At 37.4% G+C, this 27170-nt stretch overlaps 1 protein-coding gene across 4 annotated transcripts in view; it reads right to left on the minus strand.

Annotated features, from left to right (window-relative positions):
* Positions 1-27170, minus strand: part of LOC108701857 (sperm-associated antigen 16 protein) — a 474505-nt gene that overhangs the window by 167920 nt on the left and 279415 nt on the right. For all 4 annotated transcript variants that reach the window (XM_041576877.1, XM_041576879.1, XM_041576876.1 and 1 more), the window contains one exon: positions 11147-11273. In XM_041576877.1, coding sequence (XP_041432811.1) covers positions 11147-11273 — 127 coding nt within the window. The remainder of the gene's footprint in view (positions 1-11146; positions 11274-27170) is intronic.

A 27170-nucleotide genomic window follows, 5' to 3' on the forward strand; every position in this document is an offset into this window, starting at 1 on the left:
AGAATGAGGGGATATAAAAGCCTGCAAGCATTGTGGTTCCATGTCAGTGATGTCTGTGACTTCCTATTTTCTTGTTCCACATCCACAATCATATTTAAATGTTTATTTTGTCATATCATCAACTGATAATTGGTAGCACAAATTTTCTGCATTATTCACAAAACTGAAACTGAAATTGCACCATCACGTTCATTAAAGCCTTAATTGATTTTATGAACGCATTCATTCTTTGCATTTTTGACAAAGGCATTAACTAGTGGTTGCCCCCTGTCAAAAAAAAATTGGGGGGGGGGGCAGTACACAGAGATCCCTACCTGGCCAGCCACCTGCCCACTCCCCAACCCCCGCCGGCGTCTTCTGCTCCCTGTGTCCTCCCTCTCTGTTCAAAGGTATGAGGTTCAAATGGGAGGGGGAAGGGTTTTTTTTACTGCTATAGAAGAAGACCCTGCGGTCTTGGCCCCCCTGTTCCCCAGGCCCCCCCTGACCGCTTTACTCCTACATTTTGAGCCTTTAAATGAGAGGTAAGAAAGTACATATTTATTAAAGACAACTGAGCTTTCCTTTTCTCTCTATCAGAATATAGATATGTACATGAACATGTATCTAGGCAAATCTTTGTTTCATAACCAAGACAGCAGAAAAGTGCACTGATACTACCACTAGTCCTACTACAAAATCTGGCAAGAATCTTAACTGTACAGTTACATATAAAAAAACAAAAAAACAAAGTTGCGGTAGGAAATACTATCTGAACTCATTGAAAGTAGTAGTGAGTGAACTGCTGATTTATTCTGACTGTTTTCACAGGGAATAGGACGTAGAATTTGACTTTAGTTCTAGTTTCAGATTTTGGCCTAATTAGTGCACCAACAAGAAAAAAAAATAGCTGTTTCCTGAGAAAAAATATAGGGAAAAAGTATACTAATGTTGATAAAGACTACAGTGTATATACTGCCCATTTAACCTATATTTAAGGTCATTTTGATAGGGATTTAAGGAAGGTTACATGTGCAGAAAAAAAGATATTCAAGTGCAAGTAAATACTGCTTTTAGCGTTAAATTCCATCTCCATTCTGTATCTCAATTGGCATTTCCAATTACCCAGCATCTCTTTCAAGCGACTGATTGGCTGGCATGTTAAATATATCAGTGCTTACTTCCTGCATGGGTGCATCATCATAAGATTTGTGTGAATCATTAATTTGGGATGGTTGTGTATTTTAAACATTATGTCCAGATGTTGCAGCTAAAAGGAAAGGTGGCTCTTTGAGAGAGTGATTTAATGAGTCAATAAATTAATTTAAGCGTTTTCTTGGATAGGAATGTGGAGACAGGGTCTTGTTTCAAAACCCCTGGGCTTTTATTCATTACAGTTCTTCTTTCAGTAACCTTAAAAGTGATTTCTCAAAGTTCTTCATTGCTTAAAAAGGCCTTTCTTTAATTAAAACCATTCTAAATATGCAAATGCATCCTAATGATCCCTTTTTAGTACTGATCTGCCACCTGTGCACTAATCATCGGTGGGTAGAAAAGACAATTATTAGGCAAATCCCCAACTGCTTGTGCCACTGGGCACAACTGTACAGTAAAGCAACTTGATTTAAAATATTTACACAGCAGTGAAGGGAGATTAAACCTACCTGCAAAGTCACAGCTAAGTCATGGCTTGAAAACTAACATTTCTTCTGGCAGTGTGACAAGAGGATGAATATAGGGAATTATTCATGTTACACCAATTAAAAAGGCTGTTCTTCAGTGTTTGCAAACCATGACTTTAATTTTCCTTATTATACAGTTCAGACAGCTAATGCTGTAGTCTCCGCACTTATTTATGATGGTGGGCATGGTTTGCTATAATCAAGACTCTGCCATCATTAAAAATACCAGTAGAAAGATGAGGGGGAAGATGAATTAAACAAATTAATGAAAGTCAAAGAGTGGAAAACGCAATCTGAAGAACTGGTTTGTAAATGGATGATGTATATTATGCAATGTGAAGGTGAAGTCCTGATTATCAATAGATGTACTGATTGTACTGCTGCTGAAACATTACTACGAAAAGGTAGATAATATGGAGAATAAGTACAAAGGCAAACATACTGTACTGTATATTGGGGCATTGGTGGTCTTTTTCCAAATACAAAGTGGATTCTTATTTATATGAAACACTGATTTTAAATAAATATTTTTCAACGTAGGGTAAAGAGATCAAAACATTCACATTGCTGTTTGCATAAGTGACCAGTTAGTCCCCACAGGCCAAAGGATAATAAAGCTTTAACTTTCTGCTATTATTGAGATGTACATTTCCCATGCTTCAAAACCGGACCATATTAATTTAGGAAAAGGGAATATTCCTGATTTTCTTCATTAAGGTGACATCACATGGCCTCAAGTAACTCATAGCAATCAAGCAGAAAATAGCTTTAAACAATCAAGAGCAGTTAAAATAAGAAGGGAGATTTATGGTGATTGAACCATTAAAATTGTGATTGCAGTTAGAGGGTCAAATTGTTTGGCAGATTTCCACCTGTATGGTTCTCTGGTGGGGAAGGCAGGATGGAAGTGAAATTGAAACCATCCTGCAATCCTGTTCTGACCATTCTGATACTTTTATCTGCTGCTGCAACTTGTCCATGGGTGTGTGGTGCATTAGCACAATTCCTGAACCTCAGTAGAAGACTAAGTGGATCCCATCAGCTATATAATATATGGTGTGTGCTGATTTGGTAAAAGCCCCCCCCCCCCAAGAATGAACTTCCATGAACTGATTGTACAAATAGGATTCCATTTGATTTATTGTTTACAGTCAAAAAGTTGCTTAATGGTGCATACAATCTGGTTAAAACATGGCATGTCTGGCTGCTTTTCAAAACACAACTAATATGTTTGGAGCAAGTAATGTGCATTTTTCATAGCAGGCAGCTCTTCTTGAGAAAAGCAAATGAGAAGCTGACCCATATAGAGAAATGTCTTATAGAAACAGGTTGTTGCATTAGCTGCTACATAATAACAGTCAGTTTTAAATGAATGAATTTTAATCCCCATATTCTAATGTAAATTTGAATGTGAGATTTATTACACCTCGACCAGGGAAACAGTCCTAATTCAAATATTCACCACCTAAAATCTGACAAGTTCATGTACAAGTCAATGGCAGAAGTCTGTTGAGCCATTTGGAGATGTTAATAGCCTTCCTAACATTTGAGGTTTTTTTCGGGAGAAAAACTAGATACGTATGAATCAAATCAGATTAGAATTTTCGGGTCTGAACCATCCGATCAAATATTAGACATTCACATTTTATAAATAATCTCCCAGTCCAATTTTGAGTATATTTGAATAAAAAAAAAATTCACATGAATTCAAAATTTGACCTTTGATAAATGGGGCTTAAATGTGGGTGGTTTTTGGTTACAGACCTATACACAAATGAAGTTAAAAAAAACGCTCACTGGAAAACTGAGTGCACTGCAAATTCCTGAACACCTGGAATTCTTGCCTTTAAATTAAAAGAGAAAGGCCTTGGTTTGATCAATCGGTGAAACAAAATCAACACAAACTAGCATGCTGAGTTTATTGACTGCAAAGGTTAAAACGTGTGCTTTAGCATATTTTGCAGTGTAGGAGTAAAGTGGCTTTGTTTCTTTTGAATATCAGAAGTTAAAATGCTAAACAAAGATGAAACTTTAGAAGAACTTTGCAAAGCACAATCAATAATCCTCTTACCTGCAAAGTTTTAATTGAGTTTACTTGTAGGTACACAGCAACAATGAATAAACACGTCAATTTACAGATTTACAGATATGTTCAAGGAATCTATGATGAAGTAAAGCACAAGAATAGAGGTCCTTCACTGAATATATCAAACACAAGGTAATGTTTCACTGCTGTCACTTTGCTTGTGCTAAAACAAGTGACTGCATTAGAAATTAGATAATATTGAGCACATTATTGTCCATCTGGGTATTTTACACTTATGGGGAAATTAAGAGGTTCTGGCAAGGAGAAAAGTTTTGTCATCTACCAGTATTTGCACTGTGAGCAAAAGAGTAATTTTACATAAATGGGGGTAGAGGCTGAAGTGAAGGAAAACAACTAAAGTAACAACATTACTATTTTTTGAAGGGGGAGTGTTTATGTGTAGCAACTGAGGTGCCCACACATTCTTGAGGTTATGAAGTCTAAAGAAACCTATTCCCAGCCCAACTGTTAGACAAAGTTCTCTGAGTCATACATAAAGAAAAAACCCAAGCACCCAGGTCACACCCAACCCAGATTTTTGAGCTGGTCAGGTGATTGTCTCTGTATGCAACATTTTATGCTGCTGTTACTCTTTAAGACAACAAAAGGCTGACACACATGATAAATTGCTGTGGAATCAGGGCACTGTACCAAACCAGACTCAAGGATATCCGATTCGCATTATGGTACCCTCAGACTTTTCGTGACATACCTGGTGCTAGCGAGCCCTAGTGGGCCATGATAGGTAACAGGCAGACCTACATATATCTTCTCAAATCCTCCTGCAGTCCCCATATTTAGTGCATAAAATAGGACACTTTTGCATTGTAGGTTTGTATTATAACTGGGTTGAAAATTAGTAGAGGGAAAGAAAAGCTGGAAGTTTTATAAATATTCAATTGTTTTACTGGAGAAATGTTGGATTCAGCCTTCTGTTATTCTTCATCAATAGGCCTGTTTTTCATGACAGAAAACTAATGTGATCAGAGAATTGTGTAATAATAGTGATGGAAAACTTTAAATTGCAGAAAAATTTGACCTTGAATTTTGACAATCAGTTCTTTAGTGTCTGTCCACCACAACTTATTTTCCATTCCATAGACACTATGTGATGGGTAAAGTAGAATTTAAAAAGACAGATTGTCCAACTTGCATACTGGTGAATTGCACATGGATATTTACAAGCAAAATGTGAAAATATGCACAAAAATATGAGTATTGAGTATAAACCCTTTTGCAGAGAAGCAGAATTCTTATCTACAGTAATTTGTATTGGAAAATGACCCTTCAAGAAGGAGGTTCATGGTTGAGTAAATGAGCTGTCAGCAAACCCAAAGAGATATTGAACTAATTGAGGAGCAGTTCTTAAATGTTCTTTAAATAATGCTTTCATTAAAATTCTGCCTTGGAGGAAAGAGGGCTCTATTAGTCAGAGCGCTAGTTTTTACTGGCTTCTTGGATGTATACCCATTAAATATTCAGCTTTTATAATTGCCAGCTATCAACCACCTAGTCCATGCTGTTCCGAAATGTTTAATTATTTTGCTCATTTGCATCCTAGTATATATGAGAAATGTGGGATGGGACTTTGTAGTCAGCACTTTCGCACATTAGGAATCCCTAGAAGACTTGGTTTTGATACAGAGCAGTAAAGACTTATATTCTTATGCAGCCTGAGAAAAAGACATAAAACTAATGTTCAGTCTGAACAAGTTTCATTGTGATTTGCTGCTCCTCTTCGCCTCAACTGTTAAATAATGGTTTTGGGACTGTGTGCTGAGCTGTACTGTACATAGAAGGCAATCAATGTGATTTATCAATTTAATTTAATTGAATACATTATCCTTTAAATATCAAATATTAATCTTTCATTCTTTCTGTGCATAAGTTAAAGCCTGTCTCTCTTAATGTCTGGAGAATCACAAAATTTTAAATATGCTCTGAATTTGCCTTATGATCTTTGCAATGTACAAAGTGTAAATGGCATAACAAGATGACCCTCTAGAACAAGCGCAAAGGTCAACACAAGCAGATGGCTTGTTACTATGACACAAATGGAGACCGTAGTGTCCTGCAACGAAGGATAATGCAACTCACTGGGGCAAAATAACCAATGATTTAAAATTCTTTAGCATTATTACATGTTGCATCACTCTTTCAACCTTTATGATTTGCCCTTCATCCAGTTACTTTCTTATGATAAATCTGAGAATCTCAGAAGAGGACTTAAATAAGAGTCATGTCATTCAAGAAAAAAAAAATAAAATAAGGAACACAGCGACACTTACTGTAGCTAATTTCTTTTCAATTTCACAAGCCAGAAAGCTCTTCCTTGGCAGTCAGCCATTCGCTCCTCTTAATTTTTGCAATTTTTATGCCACAACGCTCGACAGATGTTTATCTAAATCATTGAAATCTTTTTCTTTCCAGTTTTGGGCACTTTTAGTGTCAGGTAAGTTTGCCTGAATATTAATACAGCTTACACATTAATGAAAAGTCAATGATTTGGTAAAGAATGAATTATTTCCAGCTATATTTACATGTCCGACCAAGTAATTTCTCCTTTATGTTGGACTGAACTTCCCAACAGAGGCATAAGGCATTTTACTCCACATGTTTACCATTGTCGCTGGTATATTTTTGTATAACTCTGCTCTACACACTACGTTTAACACTTTTTTGGATCCTTTCCTATAGACAATATTGAAGTTACCATACAATCAGCATCACAACTGCTTGTTCACTATTAAACTAGATCTCTGCATGTATGATCAGCTTAGAAGAGTTATTTTTGATCCTCTTATCTTAAATTCAGGCCTTTGAGATATTTTAAAATATCTGACTGATACACTAATGATGTTGTTAATCTACAGTATCTTTGTTCCATGAGGATATTTATAGAAATGCACTCTAGGTGGAGCCTGATATACTGAAAATTTCTGGATCGGTGTTTGTACTCAAAAACTGGGAATTCTGTTTCACTAATAATTCAACTACCACTTTTCCTTTCTCCACTCTTTCTGCCTACACCATTGTTTTATGCCAAAGGCCAATTTAGGTCAGCCTCTTCTACCACCATTTATGGTCTGGGTCATTGAACCATTTCTCTGTGGTGTAGCTCCCTATAACCTGAGTTCCTGTCCCAGCTTTATTGCATCTTTCACAATTTTTTGGTTTTGACTCCTGGCCTGCTTCACAAATGTGTTATTGCCTGCAGCCTTTTAATAAAGCCGACAATTCAACACAAACGCTTGTGTCCTCACATGGTGTCCTGGATCAGCGCCTAGTACGCGAGAATATCGTTTGTTCTGCATTGATTACCGGCATGGAATAGCTGGTATCTCGCAAAGGCAGCGGCTGGGAAGGCACAGCATTACAGGGTGAGCTCCGATGCGATCCGCATCATTTTCACTTATTTGCCTGCAGCCTGCCCTGAACTATAGCTTGACTTCTCAATCTGCCACTTGTCCTTACCTTTGGTCAGTATTAATGGTACCAAAGGCTCCTACCAACCAGTTCTAAAGCTTCAAGTAGTACTAACAAAGGTGAAGCATTTAAAGAACACATTAAATTGTCATCTCTTAAATAGTTTGGTAGATTTAGGGGCAGATTTATTATGTTGTGTAAAAACGGTGGAATCATTTGCCACACGTCACCAGGCATCATTGTGTAAAAAAAAAATGGCATCAAAGTTTTTTCTTTGAGCAACTTCTGCCAGAACTTACTTACAAAGGTCTGAAGCAGTGAAAAACAATGGCAGCAAATCTAGTGTTCACATGGCATACAGTAACATAAAACACACCTTGATAAATTCACCATTTGTTTGACACAGCTTTTTACACATAATAAATAGGTCCCTTAATGTTTCATTGTTGTTGGTGGTAGTTAGCAGTAAAGGACTCTTCGTGGGTGGAGGGACTAATTGATTACACAATATTGTTGAAGCTAAAACAACTCAGTCACCTAATAAACAGAAAATGTATATATATATATATATATATATATATATATATATATATATATATATATATATATATATATATATATATATATATCCCTATTTTTGCAACACATGCAACACATGCATCTCAAACATCTTAAAATATAGCATGCGGTACTAACTGGACTGAAACATAGAGATGTTCTATTGGTCTTCTGTATTAGTCTAAATCAGTGAGAATTTCTCACACATGCAATGTACCAAAGGAAATCTAAAAAATATTTTTTATAAAATAGAAGAGGAAAACTACAAAAACAAGACATAAGAACCCTTCACTGGCTACAGGAATATTTGTAGGCTGTAATTAGGAAAGTGACTAAATTCAGAGCATACTGACTAAAATCAAGCAGATTTGCTCCAATGCAGTTAATGACAGCAGCTATTCAGAGAGCAAATGATATACAGAACAGGGTTAACAAATAGGAATAGAACAGAAAATGGACAGCTCTGACAATCAATAGGCACACTGACCCAAACATGAATGTTTAGCAATGAAAAATACCGGAATAAATACAAAGGAGCTGAAACTGAAATTTAGTGCTGCAGCCAGAGGTGGCTCTCATCATACACGTCTTTCTGACATACATACGCTCAAGCAACTTATACTCAGTTTCTCTCAAACACAAACATAATCACTTAGACACACGTTAGTTCAGTCTCTTTCACCCTTCGTTGGTATTGATGCAGTTAGCGAAATCCCAGGAGTTTCCCAAAGTTTCCAAAGTCTATAGAGAGCCCATCTGTCGAGCCAGAAATTGCAGACAGGCAACAAAATGCATTTGCAAAAGTAAGGTCCATTTAAATTAAATAATAATTTAATAATAGTTTAAAAGTAGTCAGATGACCCCCTTGCATAGGCTGTGAGCCCTGAGCTAAATATAATCCTGCACAACTGTGGCTTGAAAAAACATTATAATAAATTCATAACCACAAGTCAAACATTTTGTTACAAGAAACTGATATATGTCTTGTAAGGACATGACAAGCAAACTATTATATATTAAGTTTTGAAGTGGTGTAGTGAGAGACCGCAGACTATTTACTTTACTAGGCACCAATACTCAATATCATTACGAGTATTTATATTAAAGGGGAAAGGGCAGTGGTTAGTCTAAACTGAGTGCCACTCCCACCATATCAAGGAAAGAAACATGAGCACATGCCTTATCTGTATGTATGTGTGCAGGTGCACGAAAATATATAAACACACTGAATAACTGACGTTGCTGCCTCTGAAATGATGATTCACAGCAGACAAATGATCTCCGTAAAACTGTAATAAGCACAATTAAATGAGTGGGGTGTTGGAAGACTGAAGAAAGGCAGCCCTCACAGCTTCATATAACTCTCATGCTGAAGAGAAGATTTAATCCCTTTCCAAACGAGTGTTACTTTCTACTTGACAAACTATAATTATCTTAATAAGAATCAATTACCTGCAGCACATCACTGGCAAAAACTTGCTGTATGATTCATTGTGGAGTGGTTTGGGAGCCCAACAGTCCCACTCAATCTCAAAACAATACACTGCCGTCATTTTTTTTTATAAAAACCCCGACATTTTCATGATTATTGAAACACAAGTCTTCTGACTTCAGAGTATCGCAGCACTGGCGGCCCATATGAATTAAGATTTGTATAGTGTAATTGCAATTATATATATATTATGATGAGTATTATATACATGCTGTATGCATTGGTAGTAGAACAAATGGATTCCTGCATTTGCTGAAACAGCATTTGTTGCTACAGTTCTTCTGTTTTGGTCAAAGTGAGATCACCATAAGGAACAACAACTGTGATCAAGCATCCGTCATTCTACTTTATCAAGTAACGGTCCTTCCTGATGAGAGGCAAGCTGTGATCCGAATGCGTAAAGCATTAAAACATCTTTTCTGTACAATACTCCATTTTTTGTAATTGAACCAAAACCCTATCATTCGAAAGCCAGGGCCAGAAAAATGTGCGCTAAGCACGGACCATCATCTATTTATAGCTTCTTAAAACCGACAATACATGCATACAGTAAGATTTTGTGTGCAAGGCAATGCCCATGAATGCCTATGATTATGTACCAGGGGGTATGAAACGTGTAAGGCGGAATATCATGTATCTTTTTAACATGATTTTTGGATAAAGACTGTTTTTTAATATAATATAGCGTTTTGGGATAACTTTTTTGGGTTTGGATGTTTATACCCTTTTGAACTGGAGGCTTTACCCCAAAAATTATGGGCCCTTTTCGACAGGCCCTGTAGAGACTAGCATTCCATTATATATATTTTTTCTATACAGTAAATGGGGGCCTAGATTTTGTGTGCAAAAAAAATATTTGTGTTTGCAGAAAAGGCACACAAAGGTCTTATGGTGAAATAAGGAAATTTTATAGTGGGCGGTCTAGTAAGCATGACTAAATTTTTGGCTGGAACCCAGCCTTTATCAAAGTTTGATAAAGGCTCGGTTCCAGCCAAAACATTAGTCACACTTACTAGAGCGCCTACAATAAAACTGATCTCTACATCAACTCCAAGGATTGCAACCAGCCACCGGAGTCTGATTTATATAAAGTGAATAAAGTACCCCCTATTGTAAAATATAAGGATATTATGAGTCACCAAGGATTTTCATACAGGTCATGGAACTCTGAGGTTACTTCTCATATACTCATATTTTCCAACAAGGGGTACTTTATTTATTATAATACACAAGTTTTAGGAGTCCTGTGACAAAAATTACATCCATCAGTACTCCCCGTTTATAACTGATGACATCACTAGTCACCGTTTAGAAGGATATAATTTACAGGAAACACACATTCCCTAACACAAACACTGGACTGTTGATAGAAATTATTGGTACTTACTTTATATGTAAAGCAGTGACTTTCACTACCCAAACAAAAGGAAAGAGTCAGATATGCCCTTTTAAATATGTGCATAAGTATGTTTCAGCTGTCAGAAAACATAACCTTTTCCTTAAACTTTAACACTCTGAGTCCAGTTTTTCATTTGGGTTTTTCCTTGAGGCAATTAGCATCCCTATATGGCTCCTATCTGCTGTTCCACAGGACCTGATAGTTGGCAGGCGTCAGATGTACCTGTTTCCCTCTGCTGCCCAGTAACACCAACAGAGCAGAACAGTTGCCTTTTCAGCCTACACTGGATTGTATCAGCTGCCATATGCTGACCTTTAATAAGCCACACATATCTATACACCGTGGAATAACAAATGGAAAAGAGCAGCAATAGATGTTACTGCAGGTATTAACGTCCCTGGTTTTCAGCACGTTGAGCATGAATTAAACCAGTCAGCTATTAATTGCCTTTACTTGGCAGAAAAGAGCATAAAGATTGGAGTAAAGTATTCTGCAGTTAAAGAACAGACTGTGCATGACAGACTTACCATCCTGGCATCCCACAGAGACAGAGTTTTGTCTGCTGAGCTGGTAAGGACAATGTTGGAATATGGCAGGAACTCAATACTGTTCACAGAATCCATATGGCCTCGCATAGTGTATCTGCATCTCTCACTGTAAGAAAACAGGGCAAAATGATGAGCTTTGTGCATGTTGTATGAGATCTGTATGTAGCAATTTAGGAACAAGGAACATTTAGGCAAGGGATTAAGCTCCCAGGTAAATCATCACCTGCACATGCTGCAAAACACTGTACAGCTCCACTTGTTCTGTATGGCAGACATACACAGCAGTATGGCAAAAATCCTGATCTCAACCAAAAAGGGCCAAAACCTCCAATCATCTCCATTTTAACCTTAATAATCTCCAACCATCTCTATTCAGTTAGTTATAAACCATCAGAAAATCTGATTTCCATCAACTTTACTCAATTAGTTCTTCTTGTCTTCATTTCTTTATACCCATGCCAATATAGTTGCACCATTATTAAAGTCATTATTAATGGGTTCTGAGTTGGGTTAGTCTGAGAATAGTCAAGTCTGTACCGTATATAAGGCATCACAGAGAAGCAGAGTTACAGCTACAAGGCAGTTTTCAATTAAATGCTCGGGAAAAGTGGAAGAACAAGTATAAAAGGTGTTAATGCATTTCTTTTTCATGTCAGCATTGCAGGTAATTACTATTCTAAAGCTCATAAGACAGATTCAGCTAGTTAGGTTGCCCTCTCTCAGGGAGGCTTATCACTCACTCTCTACAGAAACATATATATTGCTGATTTAAATAACACGTCCCAAATGAATTTCCTGGCGAGCCATGAAATGTAATTATAACTCACACCCAAAGATGTCACCATGAAAATCAGGCAGACTAAACTGGAAACCTGAGAATGCAGTGCACCAGGCAGTAGTTTAAGGTGACTGATACAGAGAATAGACAGGTGAGCTGGAGAAAGACTTGGGTCAGATTCCCTCACCTTTTTGGATTTATTAAAGCAAATATTTTTTTAGGATAGATGTTCCAGGAGAGAGGTTCAGTGATGGGATCTCTTCAGAAAGATGATCTCCAGGAAGCCATCTCCCACAGAGTGTCGTTTAAGCAAGTACATTCTAATTTTGTTTAATGATTTCCTTTTCCCTACAATAATAAACAAGCCTCTTGCACTTACATATATTTAGTTTAAAAAAAACCATCTAGTTCAACTCCTCCAAATAAAAACCAGTGATCATACATACGTACTCACACTGACCCCTCCATACACTCACATAAACTATACTGTATATACCAATATTTATAATAATTGCAGATTTTAGTATAACGGTATCCTTGGATATTATGCTTGCCCAAGAAACATACAAGCCCCTCTTTTCAGTATCAAAACTGGGTTAATAAATAGGCTGTGCAAAATAAAAAAAAATGTTTCTAATATAGTTAGTTAGCCAGAAATGTAATGAGTGACTGGATGTCTAACAAAATAGCCAGAACACTACTTCAGTGACTTGAGGGGGGCACATGGGTCGTAACTGTTGCTTTTGAATCTGAGCTGAATGCTGGGGATCAATTGCAAACTCACTGAACAGTTATGTTCCATGTGCCCCCCCCTTCAAGTCGCTGACTAACTCAGAGTTAGAGATCTGAAAAGCAGGAAGTAGTGTTCTGTTCTGTTAGACATCCAGTCACTCCAGCCTTTATACATTACATTTTTGTCTAACTAAGTATATTAGAAACATTTTTTATGTTATACAGCCCATCTATTTACACAGTTTTTATTTTTACAATGACCTGTTCCTTTAAAAGGCATTAATAGAACTTGACCTGAATAAGCTGCATAAATCCATACTGATACTAAAACAATCATGTTGACTTAAAAAAATATTACCTTAATAAATCGTAATTAAACTTACATCTACCACTTTGTAATAATTAGATATTAACACGGAAAAACCTGTTGAGGATGCAATATTGAAATGGGTAAGACAATAAACATTCAAAAAGGTTTTCAATAAAGCACAATACAGGCATATAAACCTGGCAGCTGCAGTATACAAATATGGGTATTCATTACAGACACATGAAGCACAAGTTGTAGGTGGGCATTGTGATGTCACATGATCCAATGAAAAATGAATCAAAACGATAGAGGACACAGTATATACACATCAGCGACATTTTCCTAAGATTTATGCAAAACAAAGGGATCAATATAAAGTGACAAGACAATAAGCACAAATGGTTCAAGCAGATGGGTCTGCCAGTGACAGCTCATATTCATAAGGGTAATTCAGAAACATGTATTTAGTCTGAAAATGATCTTTAGTACTGATTAGCAGGGTTTACTTTTGTTTCTAGAACATATGGACATATATTATGCTATCTAGTGGTATTATTATTAATTAGAGTTATATTTAAAGGTTTTTTTTCTTTCATTCATTTGTAGAAACTGCCACACTGCTCCCTCTACATGTGTATTTTTTCTCTAACTTATAGACCTTTGATAACGATACAATCGATATTTATAGTAGCCTTCTTTTGGTTGGTGTTTTAATATAATAATGAATTTGCTTTTCTACGTTTAGTTCTCATATGTATGTTAACAGAAGAAAATCTCTACGTGGTCTTTAGATTTTAAAGGAGTTGTTCACCTTCTAGTATGATGTAGCATGTGAAATTCTGAGACCAATTTCAATTGGTTTTCATTTTTTATCTATGATTTTTGAGTTTATTATTTATTATATATTTTGAGACAAAATTGTATAAAAATCAAATTCTACCATTCATAAGTAATCTAAAACTGTTTTTGAAACATCAAATTTTAATAATTAAATAAGCTTGAATTTTGAAATATATCTCCCACAAAAGCTACAAAAGCTTTTAGCTGCCAAATGTTTTTGGGTTTTCTCCTTTGAAAATCTTCAGAAAAGTTCAGAAATCTGTTATCTTTAAAACAATGACAACTCGATTTTTTGCTGTGTAAAATGCAAATCTTGCATTTTAATAAATGAACCCCTAGGGCAATGACAAATGAGGGGATTAGTTCCCCCATGACTAATCTCCTCCAAATGCTTTCCCAGCTTTTCCCAAAATGCGAAACCCCACTGGGGAAACATACCCAGCATGACTACTTCCTGAAGTAGACCAAAATTCCCTTGCAAGTTTCCTCATATGTTTTCCCAGTGGCGATTTACATGTTAGCAGCTGGTAACGCATTTTGAGGAGATTATTCGCCCACACTAAAGGAGATTAAAACAGGGCAACTGATGTACTCAGTCATGTGTCATGGAACGTTGAGATGAAAAATAAAAGAAAATGTGGATAAAAACTCTTTAATGTGCCTAAATCGCTTAAAAGACACTATCTCTTAAAACTGCAGTTCCAGATTTATTAAGAAAAACTTAAAAACTGGCACAAAAATTGGACTGGGGGTGTATAGTCTTGGCCTTAAATCTCAGTATAGTACCAGGCAAAAGCCTGTACCCTGCAAGTGTTAAATGGACTATATTTGGTTTCAAGTGTTGATAATGAGATATATCCTGTAGACTAGATGAGCAGATTGAACAATGTGTTAGATGGATATAAAAGAAATAGCTGCTTACATTATGACGGTGCATTAGCACTTAGAAGGAGTACATTGTAGCTGATGATACTTAACTGGAATACAAGCAAGAGAGACAAGGAAGAGGGTACAGGTTGTTCTTAAAAAGGGAAGGAAACTTCTCAACAACCACTATACAGAAGTTTCAGACTATTGACTGGAGGGGCAAAAAGGGTACATTCTTCCATCCCCCAACCCCTCCATGCGCGCACACACACATACACACACATACACACACATACACACACAAACCAAAACAAACCTCTTGACTTAAAGAGTGGAGCATTTATAGAAAGTCCCTGCCTGGAAAACATCACATCAGGGATGAAGCATTGATTTCTTGCATAGATTAAAACCATAAGTAATGGCAAGTCATTAATACAGCCCAACAAACCCTTTTTAAGTAACTTTTAGCAATAGTTTCTTGTGTAAAAATTAAAAACAAGGGATCTCAGTCCATTCTTACACACTTCAATAAAATATGGATTAACTGGGTCACACTCAATGCACTTCAGGTATTTATATACTCATGTATGACCTTGTCTTATCTCAGGCCAACCTGCTACTGTATGGTTTTGTTATTCCGCTGCGAATGTGAAGGGAAGCTAGCAGCATTAAGCATGAATCTGACATATTGTAGATTTTTATGTGTGTCCAGTTGGCTCTGAATATGTGACGTGCATATGGCTGTGGCTTAATCTTCAACTGCGGGCCTCTAATAGAATTTCTTGACTCAAATGTCATCTTCTCTTGTCACATCTCTAAGCCTCTTATCAGAGAATGCAGTTCACTTTTGATGGAATTACCAGATGAACTTGTAAGATGGATTTCAGGTTGTTCCAAATGTCTAAACATTGGCTTGTGTGCTGTGTTAGAAAGAAAATAGAAAATCAGAGCGGAACAGACATTCATAATGGTGTATGTGTTGTCCACACTGTAATCTGAGTTCTGGACAAAAGGAACAGAGAGTGGGAGTCTGGGCATTAAAATAATAACAATGTGTAACTCGGGAACAGACATTTGCATAAAAAGTGACATCAAAGGAAAATATCAGAAAATAAAGCATTTAATTCCACCAATTACTCTGTTGAATATACTGTATATGGATTTTATTCACAAAAAAAATGTCAGTACTAAAGAATATTACAGTAGATGTATTGAAGATATGGTTTCTGTCTTTGCATACCCACTGGCACAGATAAAAGTGCACAAATGGTGTAAAATTAAATAATGTCATACACCAATGTAGGTTGCCTGTTTGTCTTGACTCATTGGCCTGTGTGTACATGCTGATTCAACACTGCCTGCCCTAACATGTGCCACAAGCTCATTAACCCCTTCCTACTTTAGTTTTGGACTTTTGCCAGTCTTACCTGTCTGATTGTAGGCTGTACCACCTTGACTGGCCGGTATCTAATAAAGTGTATGCCTGTTTACTAGTCTAAAGATCCTTTCTAGAGGGAAATGGCCAACACACAAACACCAGCACAATTGTTTTAAGGTTACTTGATTGCAAGTCAAGTAATGATATGATGAATTGGCACAATTCTCAATTTCTTTGGCTATTCTATTAATTTTTCAAGGGGGCAGCTTCAGGAGGTACATATATTACTTTTATATTTTTGTTCCTCCTGAAATTGATTGTATATGTATGTAACCTGTAGGTTTGATATATACTACCTTCTACTGTACTGCTGCAAATTACACTGGCACTTTATATATGTGCAAAAACTGAATGCCACACATGCCCCTGAGGAAGCTGAACTAGTCAGCGAAACGCATTGGGCGGCATAGGTGGACGGTGGCAGCTTAGCTCCCACCCTGTCCCTACGTAGACAGGCAGGTTTTCCGGCAAACGTTGGGCACTAATGGAAGGGTGGGAGCAGGTAGTTTTGCACTGAGACTGACCTCTAATGTAACTACTGGTGAGGTGCTATCAATTTTTCACATTGGCACCACCGTTCCACCATTTGCTATTTTTTAATTGTTTGTTTTTTAAGGACACTGATCCAGCACTGCGGCCCGATGGGTTACAGCAGTGAGTATGTATTAATGAGCGCTCCTCTTTTTAGTTAACTTCTCATTAAAGGTTATATTCTAACATTTTGTCACTTTACACATGCATTACACTGAACTTGTTTGCTTTGAAGTGTGTGTTCTAGGACTAATAGCTACTTGTATCAATTTCCCTTTCATTTCTTGAGGTTAGTACTTTATATATGTGCTAACAATAATAATTCCCATATAAATGTAACCGAAGCTCATTTAAAAAGTAGTCCCACAACCATCTTGTTCCAAATCAATAACTTATAAAAAAAATTCCTTATCTCTATAGTATCCCATATTTTAAGAAAAAAAATACCTTGTATAAGCCTGTAAAATAAAATTCAAAACCAGGCACAAAACTTTCTAAGATCAACAGCCGGCTGAAGACATTAAAATGCCAGATTGTTTTATGCGGTGATAAATACGCTCTATCATGTCTTTATATTTTATTACAGCTGCTTTATCCCTGGGTAGCCTCACATATGACACCTCTAATCACTCATGTCATGAATAGAAACTTAGTTGTATTACAATCCCGCTCCAAATGGGGGGAAACCATTTTTCTTTTTTTGTATTTTAATGAAGAGAAAAGTTGTAGATAAACATCATGGAATGTTTCAAGTTAAGTATCTTTTCTGAGTTTTGTTTGGAGAAAGAAGCAGCTGGAAGCAGAAACAGTAAATAGAAAGAAAAGTATGCCTTTATGCTATTCACTTTGCAATTCGTATATACGCTATGTTCGTATATGGAAGTTTGCTTCCACTATTTAAACATATGGTAAAGGCAGGATTAAGTGCACATGAAATTCTTTCATTGCAAATTAACAAGTATTTATGAACGGAAGCTGCCAAGAAAATAGCTTAGCTTCAAATATGAAATTCAAATATGCATAGAGCTAAGCCCTTGTACTGAACAGACTAGCTAGGACCCAAAGTCCCATTCATTCAGTGCTCCTCAGTGTTTGGCCGGACCCTGTGCTGTGACTGCCATTACCACAGGGCAGCCTTGAGGGAAGAGAACACAAGGAAGGTGGATGATTATTCTGTTACCTTTGTCTCATGGCCCATTTGCCAACTCATCCTATGCTTGCATATACTGCATACATTTGTGCATAAGAATAGTGATGGGTGAATTTATTCGCCAGGTGCGAATTTCCGTCAAATTTCCGCGTTTGCCGCCGGCGAATTAATTCGCAAAATTGCTGCGAAAATTCGCCGGCGTCATCGCCAATTCCAATGCCAGGGACAATTCCAATGCTGCCGATAATTCTGACACCCATTAAAGTCAATGGCTGCCTAGAATTGTCGCCGCCGTCTGAATTGTCACAGAATTTTTCGGCGAAGCAAAATGGGAGAAATTCGCCCATCACTACATATAAATTATCACTGCAAGTAGCATGCAAAAAATGCCAACATTACAAGCAGCTTGTTCATCAATATCAGTAGTGGGTCAGTCCTGTTAAAGAAAAAATGTTTAAGTTAGGTATTTTATATTCTATCAAAGCATTTTGGGAAATGCAGTTCATAATCAGCTAGAGAGACAGGTTGGAAATGCTTGCTGCATGTATGCTGGCATCTATTATCTCAGCACATTCAGCCGCAAGCCTTGTGTCCTACATTGTACAGCTCTGAATAGTAATGGGCGAATTTCGCCCATTTTGATTCGCCACGAATTCCGCGATTATGCCGCGAAATTCGCAAAACCAGTAAAAAATTAGTGAAACAGCGATTTTGGCGCCTGCGACAATCCGTTTATCGGCGTCGGCGCCGGAACCAGGTGGCGAAATGGGGAAATTTGCCGCAAATTCACGCCTGCCAAATAAATTCACACATCACTAGCTCTGAACCTTGCCTATAACTGCATTATACAGTATTTCACTAACACCTTCCCATTAAAGTAACATTCAGGAAGAAACCGTCTATGGTCTCTAAACCTGAAACTCAAGAGTTCTTATGCCTCTTTGCCATTGCCAAAATTAAAGGATTTATTTAGTATTTTAAGTATACACAACGTTGCATGGTTATACTTAGGGGGTTATTTATCAAAGCTAAAGTTTGAGAATAAATTCACAACTCGAATGAATTATTTATGAAAAAACTCGAATGTAAAAAAACTAGTTTGAATACAATTGGGGGACAAAAAAACTCAAATACCTTGAATGAATTAAGTTTTTGAGTGCAAAACATCTTCAAATGGTTAAAGGAACCTCTGCCGTTGACTTCTACATGACCTCAAAAGGTTTTAGCTGGAGTATTTTGGATTCAGGCCTTTTAGCAGCTTTCGGGGCATAATAAAACAAAAAAATATATAAATTTTTTTTAGTGAAACTACCCTCGAAAAACTAATTTTTCTGGAAAACACAACTCGAACTTTATAAATAAATAACCCCCTTAGTGTGTTAAAGAGTTAAAACAATATTACATTTATTAAAACATTACAGAGAAACACAAAGATTTGCTTTCATCAATGTATGTAATCCTGCAGTAGACTCATAAAAGCTATATTGGTTGATACAATTGATAGCACTATGAAAATTAGTAAATACACACCAACTGTGTTTTATTTAGCTCTTCAAATACAGCTATATCTTTGCTATAATCATTCCATGACTATCATGCTCCCTAAAAAGTGCATATTGTGTAGCATTTTGGCCCAACTCCCCTGGACCAAGAAATCTTTTCTTGTTTGAAAAAAGCACCTCTTTCATGAAAAATACCATGGTATACTATATCTGTAATTGTCCTTTAAACCCCCTTACTAAAAGAGAAATGATCACAGCCTGGGCTAGAGAGTCTAGAGGGCTAGAGAGTCTCATTTAAACACAGCTACAGAGAGCTGATAGTGTTTATTTGAAAGTTTTTTGGTAAACTAGGGGACTGAAAAACAGTCTGTTTAAAGGACAGTTTACACCCCCTCTAATCACGAATATATATATATATATATATATATATATATATATATATATATATATATATATATATATTTATTAAAAAGGCAGAGCAATAGGTATTAAATTTATCTTTCACCATTTCACTATAGAGGTAAAAAAAAACCGAGCGCAACGGCCCGTTTTTTTGCACTTTACAACCTGCACATAGGAAGGGAGCAGAGATACTTGCTTCCTCCCAGTGACTATAGTGTTGCATGTGTTCCTGAGAGGCAGGTACAGTAGGCCTTGCTCTCCTTAGTGTTATAATAACTTCAAAATGCTGGAAAATAAAATTTGCAAGTACAGATATAAGATGTGCATGTGCTGCTAACCAGGAGGCATCTGACAGTTATGTTTGTATTAGTGCCAGCACAATATTCATTACTGGATATTGACTGGAGCAACATTACTGCCAGGCCAGTTAATGGGAACAAGTTTAATGTGATCTCATTAAATGTCTGGTGCAAAAAATAATATACACTGGGGCAACAAAACCCTGAATTTCAGAAAAGCTAATTTTAGCGCTGTAAAGGTGGCCATACACGGGCCGATAACAGCTGCCAACAGATCGTGTCGGCAGCTTATGGGCCCGTGTATGGGGCCCCCCGACGGGCTTCACCGATCAAGATCTGGCTGAAAGTCGGCCAGATCTCAATCGGATGGGACAAAAAATCATGTTGGATCGCGGCCGCATCTATTCATTGATGCGGTCCCGCGATCCGACCGCCCGTTAGGCATCGTTAGGATCCGATTGTTGGGCCCTAGGGCCCACGATCGGATCAGCCCGATATTGCCCACCTCAAGGTGGGCATATCAGAGGGAGATCCGCTTGTTTGGCAACATCGCCAAACGAGCGGATCTCTCCATGTATGGCCACCTTAAGGGCTGCCCTTCAAAGCATGATATTAAATTGTTACTGTTCTCAATTTATTCACTTAAGAAGTAAATGTAGAAGCACTAATAACAACCCTGCAGATTAATACAAGTTAATAGGAAGTAGAAAGGCATTTAAAAACTACAAGTCTGTGGGGACAGAAGTTGCATTTAACGAATATAAACAATATAATAAATGTTGTAAAAAAGCAATCTGGCAGGCAAAGATAGGAAATGAGGAGTGCATGGCGGCAGACTCTAAGACTAACCCCAAAAAGTTTTTTAAGTATATTAATACTAATAAGACGCATGTTGAGAGTGTGGCTCATTTTAATGGTACCAGCATGGTTGTAACAGATACAGAAAAAAAAGCAAATGTGTTAAATCAGTTATTTTCTTCCTTCAGTAATACAATAGAGGAGTCAATAGTTCCAAGACCCACCTCATAGCTGCACTGTGGGCTCATTTGGATTGGATTGAATTTGCTAACTAGGCAAATCCAAAATGGAAAAGGACCTTGGAGTCCTTGTAGATAATAAATGTGGCTGTAGCAAGCAATGACAGTCAGCAGCTTTAAGGGCAAACAAGGTCTTGAGCTGTATTAAAAGGGGCATAGATTTTAAGGGAGGAGGGGGTTATTCCTCCACTGTACAGAGCGCTGGTAATGCCCCTTCTGGAATATGCTGTGCAGTTTTGGTCTCCTGTGCTCAAACGGTACATTATTTGAATTAGAGAGGGTCCAGAGAAAGGCAACTTACCTGGTAAAAGGTATGGAAAATTTCAATTAGGAAGAAAGACTGGCCAAGTTGGGATTGTTCACGCTGGAGAAGAGGCACTGAAGGGGGCATCAGATAACGATATATAAGGGAATCGTACAATAACCTCTCTAATGCTTTATTTACCAGTAGGTCCTTCCAGCTGACATGATGGCACCCATTCTGATTAGAAGAAAGGAGGTTCCGCTAGCACACAGGTTATATATAGACTTTTAGGTTGAACTTGATGGATGTATGTTTTTTTTAACTCATCGGCCCTTTAATCATTCACATCAGTCCCTGCCCATTGAAGTTTAGAAAATAATGTCTCCATTACCAGTGTCGGACTGGCCCGTCGGGACCCCGGGAAAAAACCCAGTGGGCTCCAACCCTCATGGCCCCTGCCGGGCCAGACCCCCTCTCTCGATATTGGCATTGTCTAAAAAAAAAAATTCCTGCGCCCCGCAGCGCATTCGGCGCATGCGCACCAAGTGAAGCCATTTGCACATGCTGGATGCGCATGCGCACCAAGTGGCTCACGCGTCACAGTAGGGGAGCGGGGGCCGGAGGGGGGCCCTGGGACAGCAGTCCCGGTGGGCCCCGGCCCCCCCAGTCCGACCCTGTCTATTACAGTCACACACAGGTCAGTCTTATCGGGAGTCAACATGCCACCATATTTCTGGAAGGAAACTGTAACCAACCCAAAGAAAAGCACAGAGAACCTATATAATCTATGCATAAATACTCTCAAACCCAATGCCCCAAGGCTATAAAGCAACATTGCTAACAACTGTGCCACCATGCTACAATGTTTAGCATGTACACTTTTGAAGACGATCACAGCTCACCTTAACCCTTTACATAGTGAGGTTTCTGATCTATTCACTCCATATGTTGCCAGTAAGCATGCATTGGTACACTGGTACCTTTAAAGGATACCAAACATTCTATAGAAGGGAGCATGTAAAGGGTTAAAAGGTAAGGAATGTCCAAATTTGAAAATCATTTTTTATTTCACTCATTTTTAATTTCCACTATTTTACTATTACACATTAACCTTGCACCTGTAAAAGAGATCTTTGTTACCACTTTCTTATTTCTCACGCTTTTGGTAGTTTTTCACCTTGCTCAGCAAACTACCAGCCAATAGTAAAGCAGAGTAAGCAAGAGATAAGAAACTGGTAGAACAAATATGTTATGGACAGAAGGGTATAGATCTGGTAATAGCTATATACTGTAATAGAAACTTGATTATTTAAGCATGTAAAATTAAAAAATGTATTCTAATTGTTGCACTTTCTTAATGGTAATATGTAACATTATTTACTGCTTAAATGCTTAAATGCATCCCATCCTCAGACATTAGTCATTTTTCTAATAGTCTAATGAGATGCAAACTCTCCGTCAGCTGCTCCAGAGAGTTTGGGAGGAATGTAACAGATCCTATGATAATTTTGAAAATCTATTGGATATGTCAACACGGTCTTTGTTTTCTTTTCTCACCAAATTTACTTACAAAGACAGACCCTGAAATTCCTGTCAAAGCGCAGTCATTAGCTTATTATGCCGTACACCCCGTTGCGTTAATTGCAAGCTGCTAGGGAGACAATTGTAGGCATTGTGAGGCTGTCGTCATTTAGCTTAATATGAGGAGAATGCTCTGGACAAAAAACTTGTTTCCTTTTTCTAGTAAGGCTTTAATCTTACATTATATGTCTATTAAAGTAATGACTGTTCTTACCTTCAAAACAAAGTAGATTGTCGGGAGCTTTTAAATCAACATTCTGGACAATTCAAATTCCCAAATTAATGCCTGCTCACTTGTTGTTTGTTTCTCTTTACTGACACTTTGAATAGATCTTTTTTAGACATTTCACACAGATTCTCACCAAAAATAAAAATGAAAAAGGGCTGTCATAAGAAAACAGCAGGACCCCAAGCTAATAGTACTAATGCCTAAAGGGGACAAAACCCACAGCCAGCTGTCACCTTGGCAACACAGTAATGTCCCCTTTTCTCCGTCATTTCTCTAGTACACCTTCACTCTATGTGACATTATTTCTTTATTTATTGCTTGCAAAAGTGTTTTTACTGTACTCACACTAATGTACAAATATCATCAAAACAGCCTATTATGTCTGTTGCAGGAAAGGCTGCCACCTGTATACTTTTGCATTAAATAATTCAATTTTTTTGAGTGAAGTTTCCATACTCCTGCCTAGCTTTCAGATGATCAAAAACCTCAGAGAGCATGAGGGGAGCATAAGTTTCCAATTCAAATAGGAGGTTATATACAGAAAATAAAAGGTCTCTGTCAATTTACAGATATTCTGGCTGAAAAGCTTTACTGATGCGGATAACACATGCCAAACTTTTATCACTTAGGTGTGACTTGAACCACTGGACACTCTTAAAAAATGCTGCTGTCCATTAAATAATCATTTCATAAAGTACATACACTACTTGATAAATAATGCTCTTTTATATTTTGTCAGCACCATGATTACTTGCATAGACCTACCAGCTATCAACCCCAAGAGCAGTGATGGCCAAAATGTGGCTCAGATTTGTGGCTGGGGAGTTCATTATTTTGTGATATTTTGTGGAAATATGGCTGAACAACTGTTGAGGCAAACAAAAAAAATTTGATAGCTGAACTGTCCAAGCGCTATTGTGCATCATAAAATTCTGACGTCAAAATCTTCGTAATAAAAATAGTGTACATACTCGCAATGGACGCAGACCTCTCCTTATTCTAGCCGCATGGACCCGCTTAGCTAAGGCAACTTACGAGAATGGGCATAAGGAGAGGTCTGCGTCCATTGCGAGTATGTACACTATTTTTATTACGAAGATTTTGACTTCAGAATTTTATGATGCACAATAGCGCTTGGACAGTTCAGCTATCTAATATGAACAGTGCCCATTGTTTAATATGAAATAATTAATTGGTAGCGTTGTAATCTTATTTTAATTGGATGTGTAAAACCACTGGTCACGTGGGTTCTTTCACTGTAGATCTGGTGCCTGCATGTCAGCTATAACACAAGTTTTCTCACAAACTTGCTCTTCACTAACACTCTTTGTTTCTTTTAGTTCGGATATTTTAAACTATATCCATACTCTTGACATGAGTTTTTATCATTGTATTCAAACACACATGTGTTGTATGGTCATTTCAACACGAGTACACTGTGATTTAGGACTGGCTCATTTGATTACGGTTGAGACATTCACTAACCAATTATCCGGCAATATGTCACACACACACCCTGCCAGACACCCCACACACAAACACACTTGTCTTTTCCTGTATACTGAACTGTTTTTTTGCAGTGTTGTGTTCACTTTGAAAAAGGCTGGTGTTCCAGCCAAAATGTTAGTTTCTGTGCCCAAATTACATGTATAGGTTCCCAGACTGTGGAGGTGACAGTCTAAACCTAAAGCAGTATGTTGGATGCCCAGTAAGCATGCTAGCTGAGGTAAATAATTTGCATTAGGAAACTAATGCAAATATAGCAGAGTAAATATTACAACTATGCAGAGGCATAACTAACCCCCTGCACCTTCGGTAGCTACACCCCTGCGGGATGGGGGGGCGGCTGCACGGCCTGCACCCGGGTCCGTGCCTAATTAGTTACATTACTGCAACTATGCGTATATAGTTTATATTTTATACCTGACTATAGAGTTGTAAAAGTTGCAAAACTGTGTAAAAGTTTGCGAAATGTCAAATATATTGGAGTAGATGGCCATTTTTTCTTGGCACAAAAAACAAAACATGTTTTTTCTTTCTGCAAAAAAAATGCGTGGGCAACCACCAATAATGTTGTTGTTTTTTTTTTACTGGAGGTTTTTCTGTTGAAAAACAGGTTTTTTTTTACCGGAGAAACATACCGCACAGCAAAATTCTAGAGCAGATTCGTAAAATATTCACCCCTGGTGAAAACGCACATTGCATCAGTGAACTGCATTGGGTGAAAAAAATTCCTCATCTCTAGACTTGACTCAACATTGAACATTTTTGCACATCAACTTAGTACTCCCAATCAAGCCCTAAATTCCTCATTATGCTCACATTTGGGGCACACTGCCCATTCAATGTAAGTACTTCTATCTGTTATAGTGTCTTCTTACTGCACAGTATTGCCAATTGTAACATTTTTTTTAACATTTTTATTTCATTTTTTATTTTAATTTTAATAATTGGGCCAATTGTCTACTTTTAGATGCAAATCATTAATTTGAAAAGAAATTCTATTAAGGGCTACACATCAATATCCCATTTCCCTTGAAGAGAAGGTAGAATAGGTACTGCATAAGGCATACTAAGAGGGACAAAACAAATGTTTTCTCCTCTAGATATGTGGCTGACTCATTTCATTTCCTGCCCTATGATCTAGTGCATTAGCCATGGGCATCTTCTCTTTCTTATTTTACTATCAACCCCTCTTATAATATCTAGCATGTCTTTGTCCTGGACGTCACCACAATATCAGATCAAATATTAACATAAGCAACTTGAAGAAGGCTGCCATTAAGAGATTGAACACATCTCTTATCATATGAGAACAAAAAAGCAAATCAAGTCTCATTCAAACCCCCTATTCTTCCTTCCCTGCAGGATAATGGAACTTTCAAAGGATACTCGGGGGCAGAGAGTCATGTTCTGATGACGGCACAGCAAAAATAATGCTCCAGCTCTGTCCCTCTTATAGAAAATGACATTAGCTTTGAAGTGAAGATGGATCAGAGCTCTTTTATTTTATGATGGGCTGTCTTTTATGTTGTTCAGTGCAGAAAAGGAGTTTGGGGGGCACTTCTTACCCTTTGCTTAATTCCAGGTTAAAGAAACATGCTGTAGACACTGAGAGGGCTAATGATGCATGGATGCTGCATTAAAAAGGTGAAAGTTGATGAACAGAAAGTTGAGGCTCACTTGAATGAATATGTATAATTCCAGCTGTACTGCGTGAAGAATATGCTGTGAATATTGCGTGAACAATATGCTCACTCTTAACAAAGTAGAGCCCTGACAACACAAGGAGATATACTGTAGTGAAATGTTCTCTCTGCAAGAAGGGCATGCCATGTCAATACTGCTCTCTTGTTCCAGGTTACTTAATAAGAGAACAAAAATGTATAATGTATGAACTCATTTATCCTAAGAATTAATTGTGCTGTAAGAGAGAATCATTACTACCAAACAAAGCTTCCTTCAAGTGATTAAGAGTCTACCTCACTGGGTGAGAATGACCTGCAATAAGGGACTAGTACCATGATGAGTTAAACTGTGCAAAAACTATAACTCATCTCTAATGAGTGCAACTAAAAGGTAATGGCTTAGAATTTCTCTTGTTGTTATATGTGGCCTTCCAAATCACTTGAAGCATTTTCTGAGCAGTGAGTTTAAAAAAAAAATACAAGAAATGTTAAATTTAAGGCACACAAAAGAGATGTAAATTAAAGTGATACTGACACACGAAAAAAAGTCTTTTTGAAATATGAATGTACATTAAAAGTTACCTATAAGTCATGTTGATCGTTTTTTGCTGAGAGGTTTGTTTTTGTGAGTTATTGTTAGTTGACGTTTCTAAACCTGACCGTTTTGCCAATCTGACTGTCCCATCTCAGCCTGTCAGTTAAAGTTTCCAATGCTAACGGACTCCTGCTGCACAAATATGGCAGCACCATCATACAGGAACATGGGGCACCAGACAGGTAATGTAAAAGCATTGTGCAAATACTTTATGGCAAAGGTATAAGTTGTTTTCAAAGACAACATTATGATAGATGTAAAAAAAAAAAAAGTTCCATTT

This window comes from Xenopus laevis, chromosome 9_10L (genome assembly GCF_017654675.1).
Source record: "Xenopus laevis strain J_2021 chromosome 9_10L, Xenopus_laevis_v10.1, whole genome shotgun sequence".
Lineage (NCBI taxonomy): Eukaryota > Metazoa > Chordata > Amphibia > Anura > Pipidae > Xenopus > Xenopus laevis.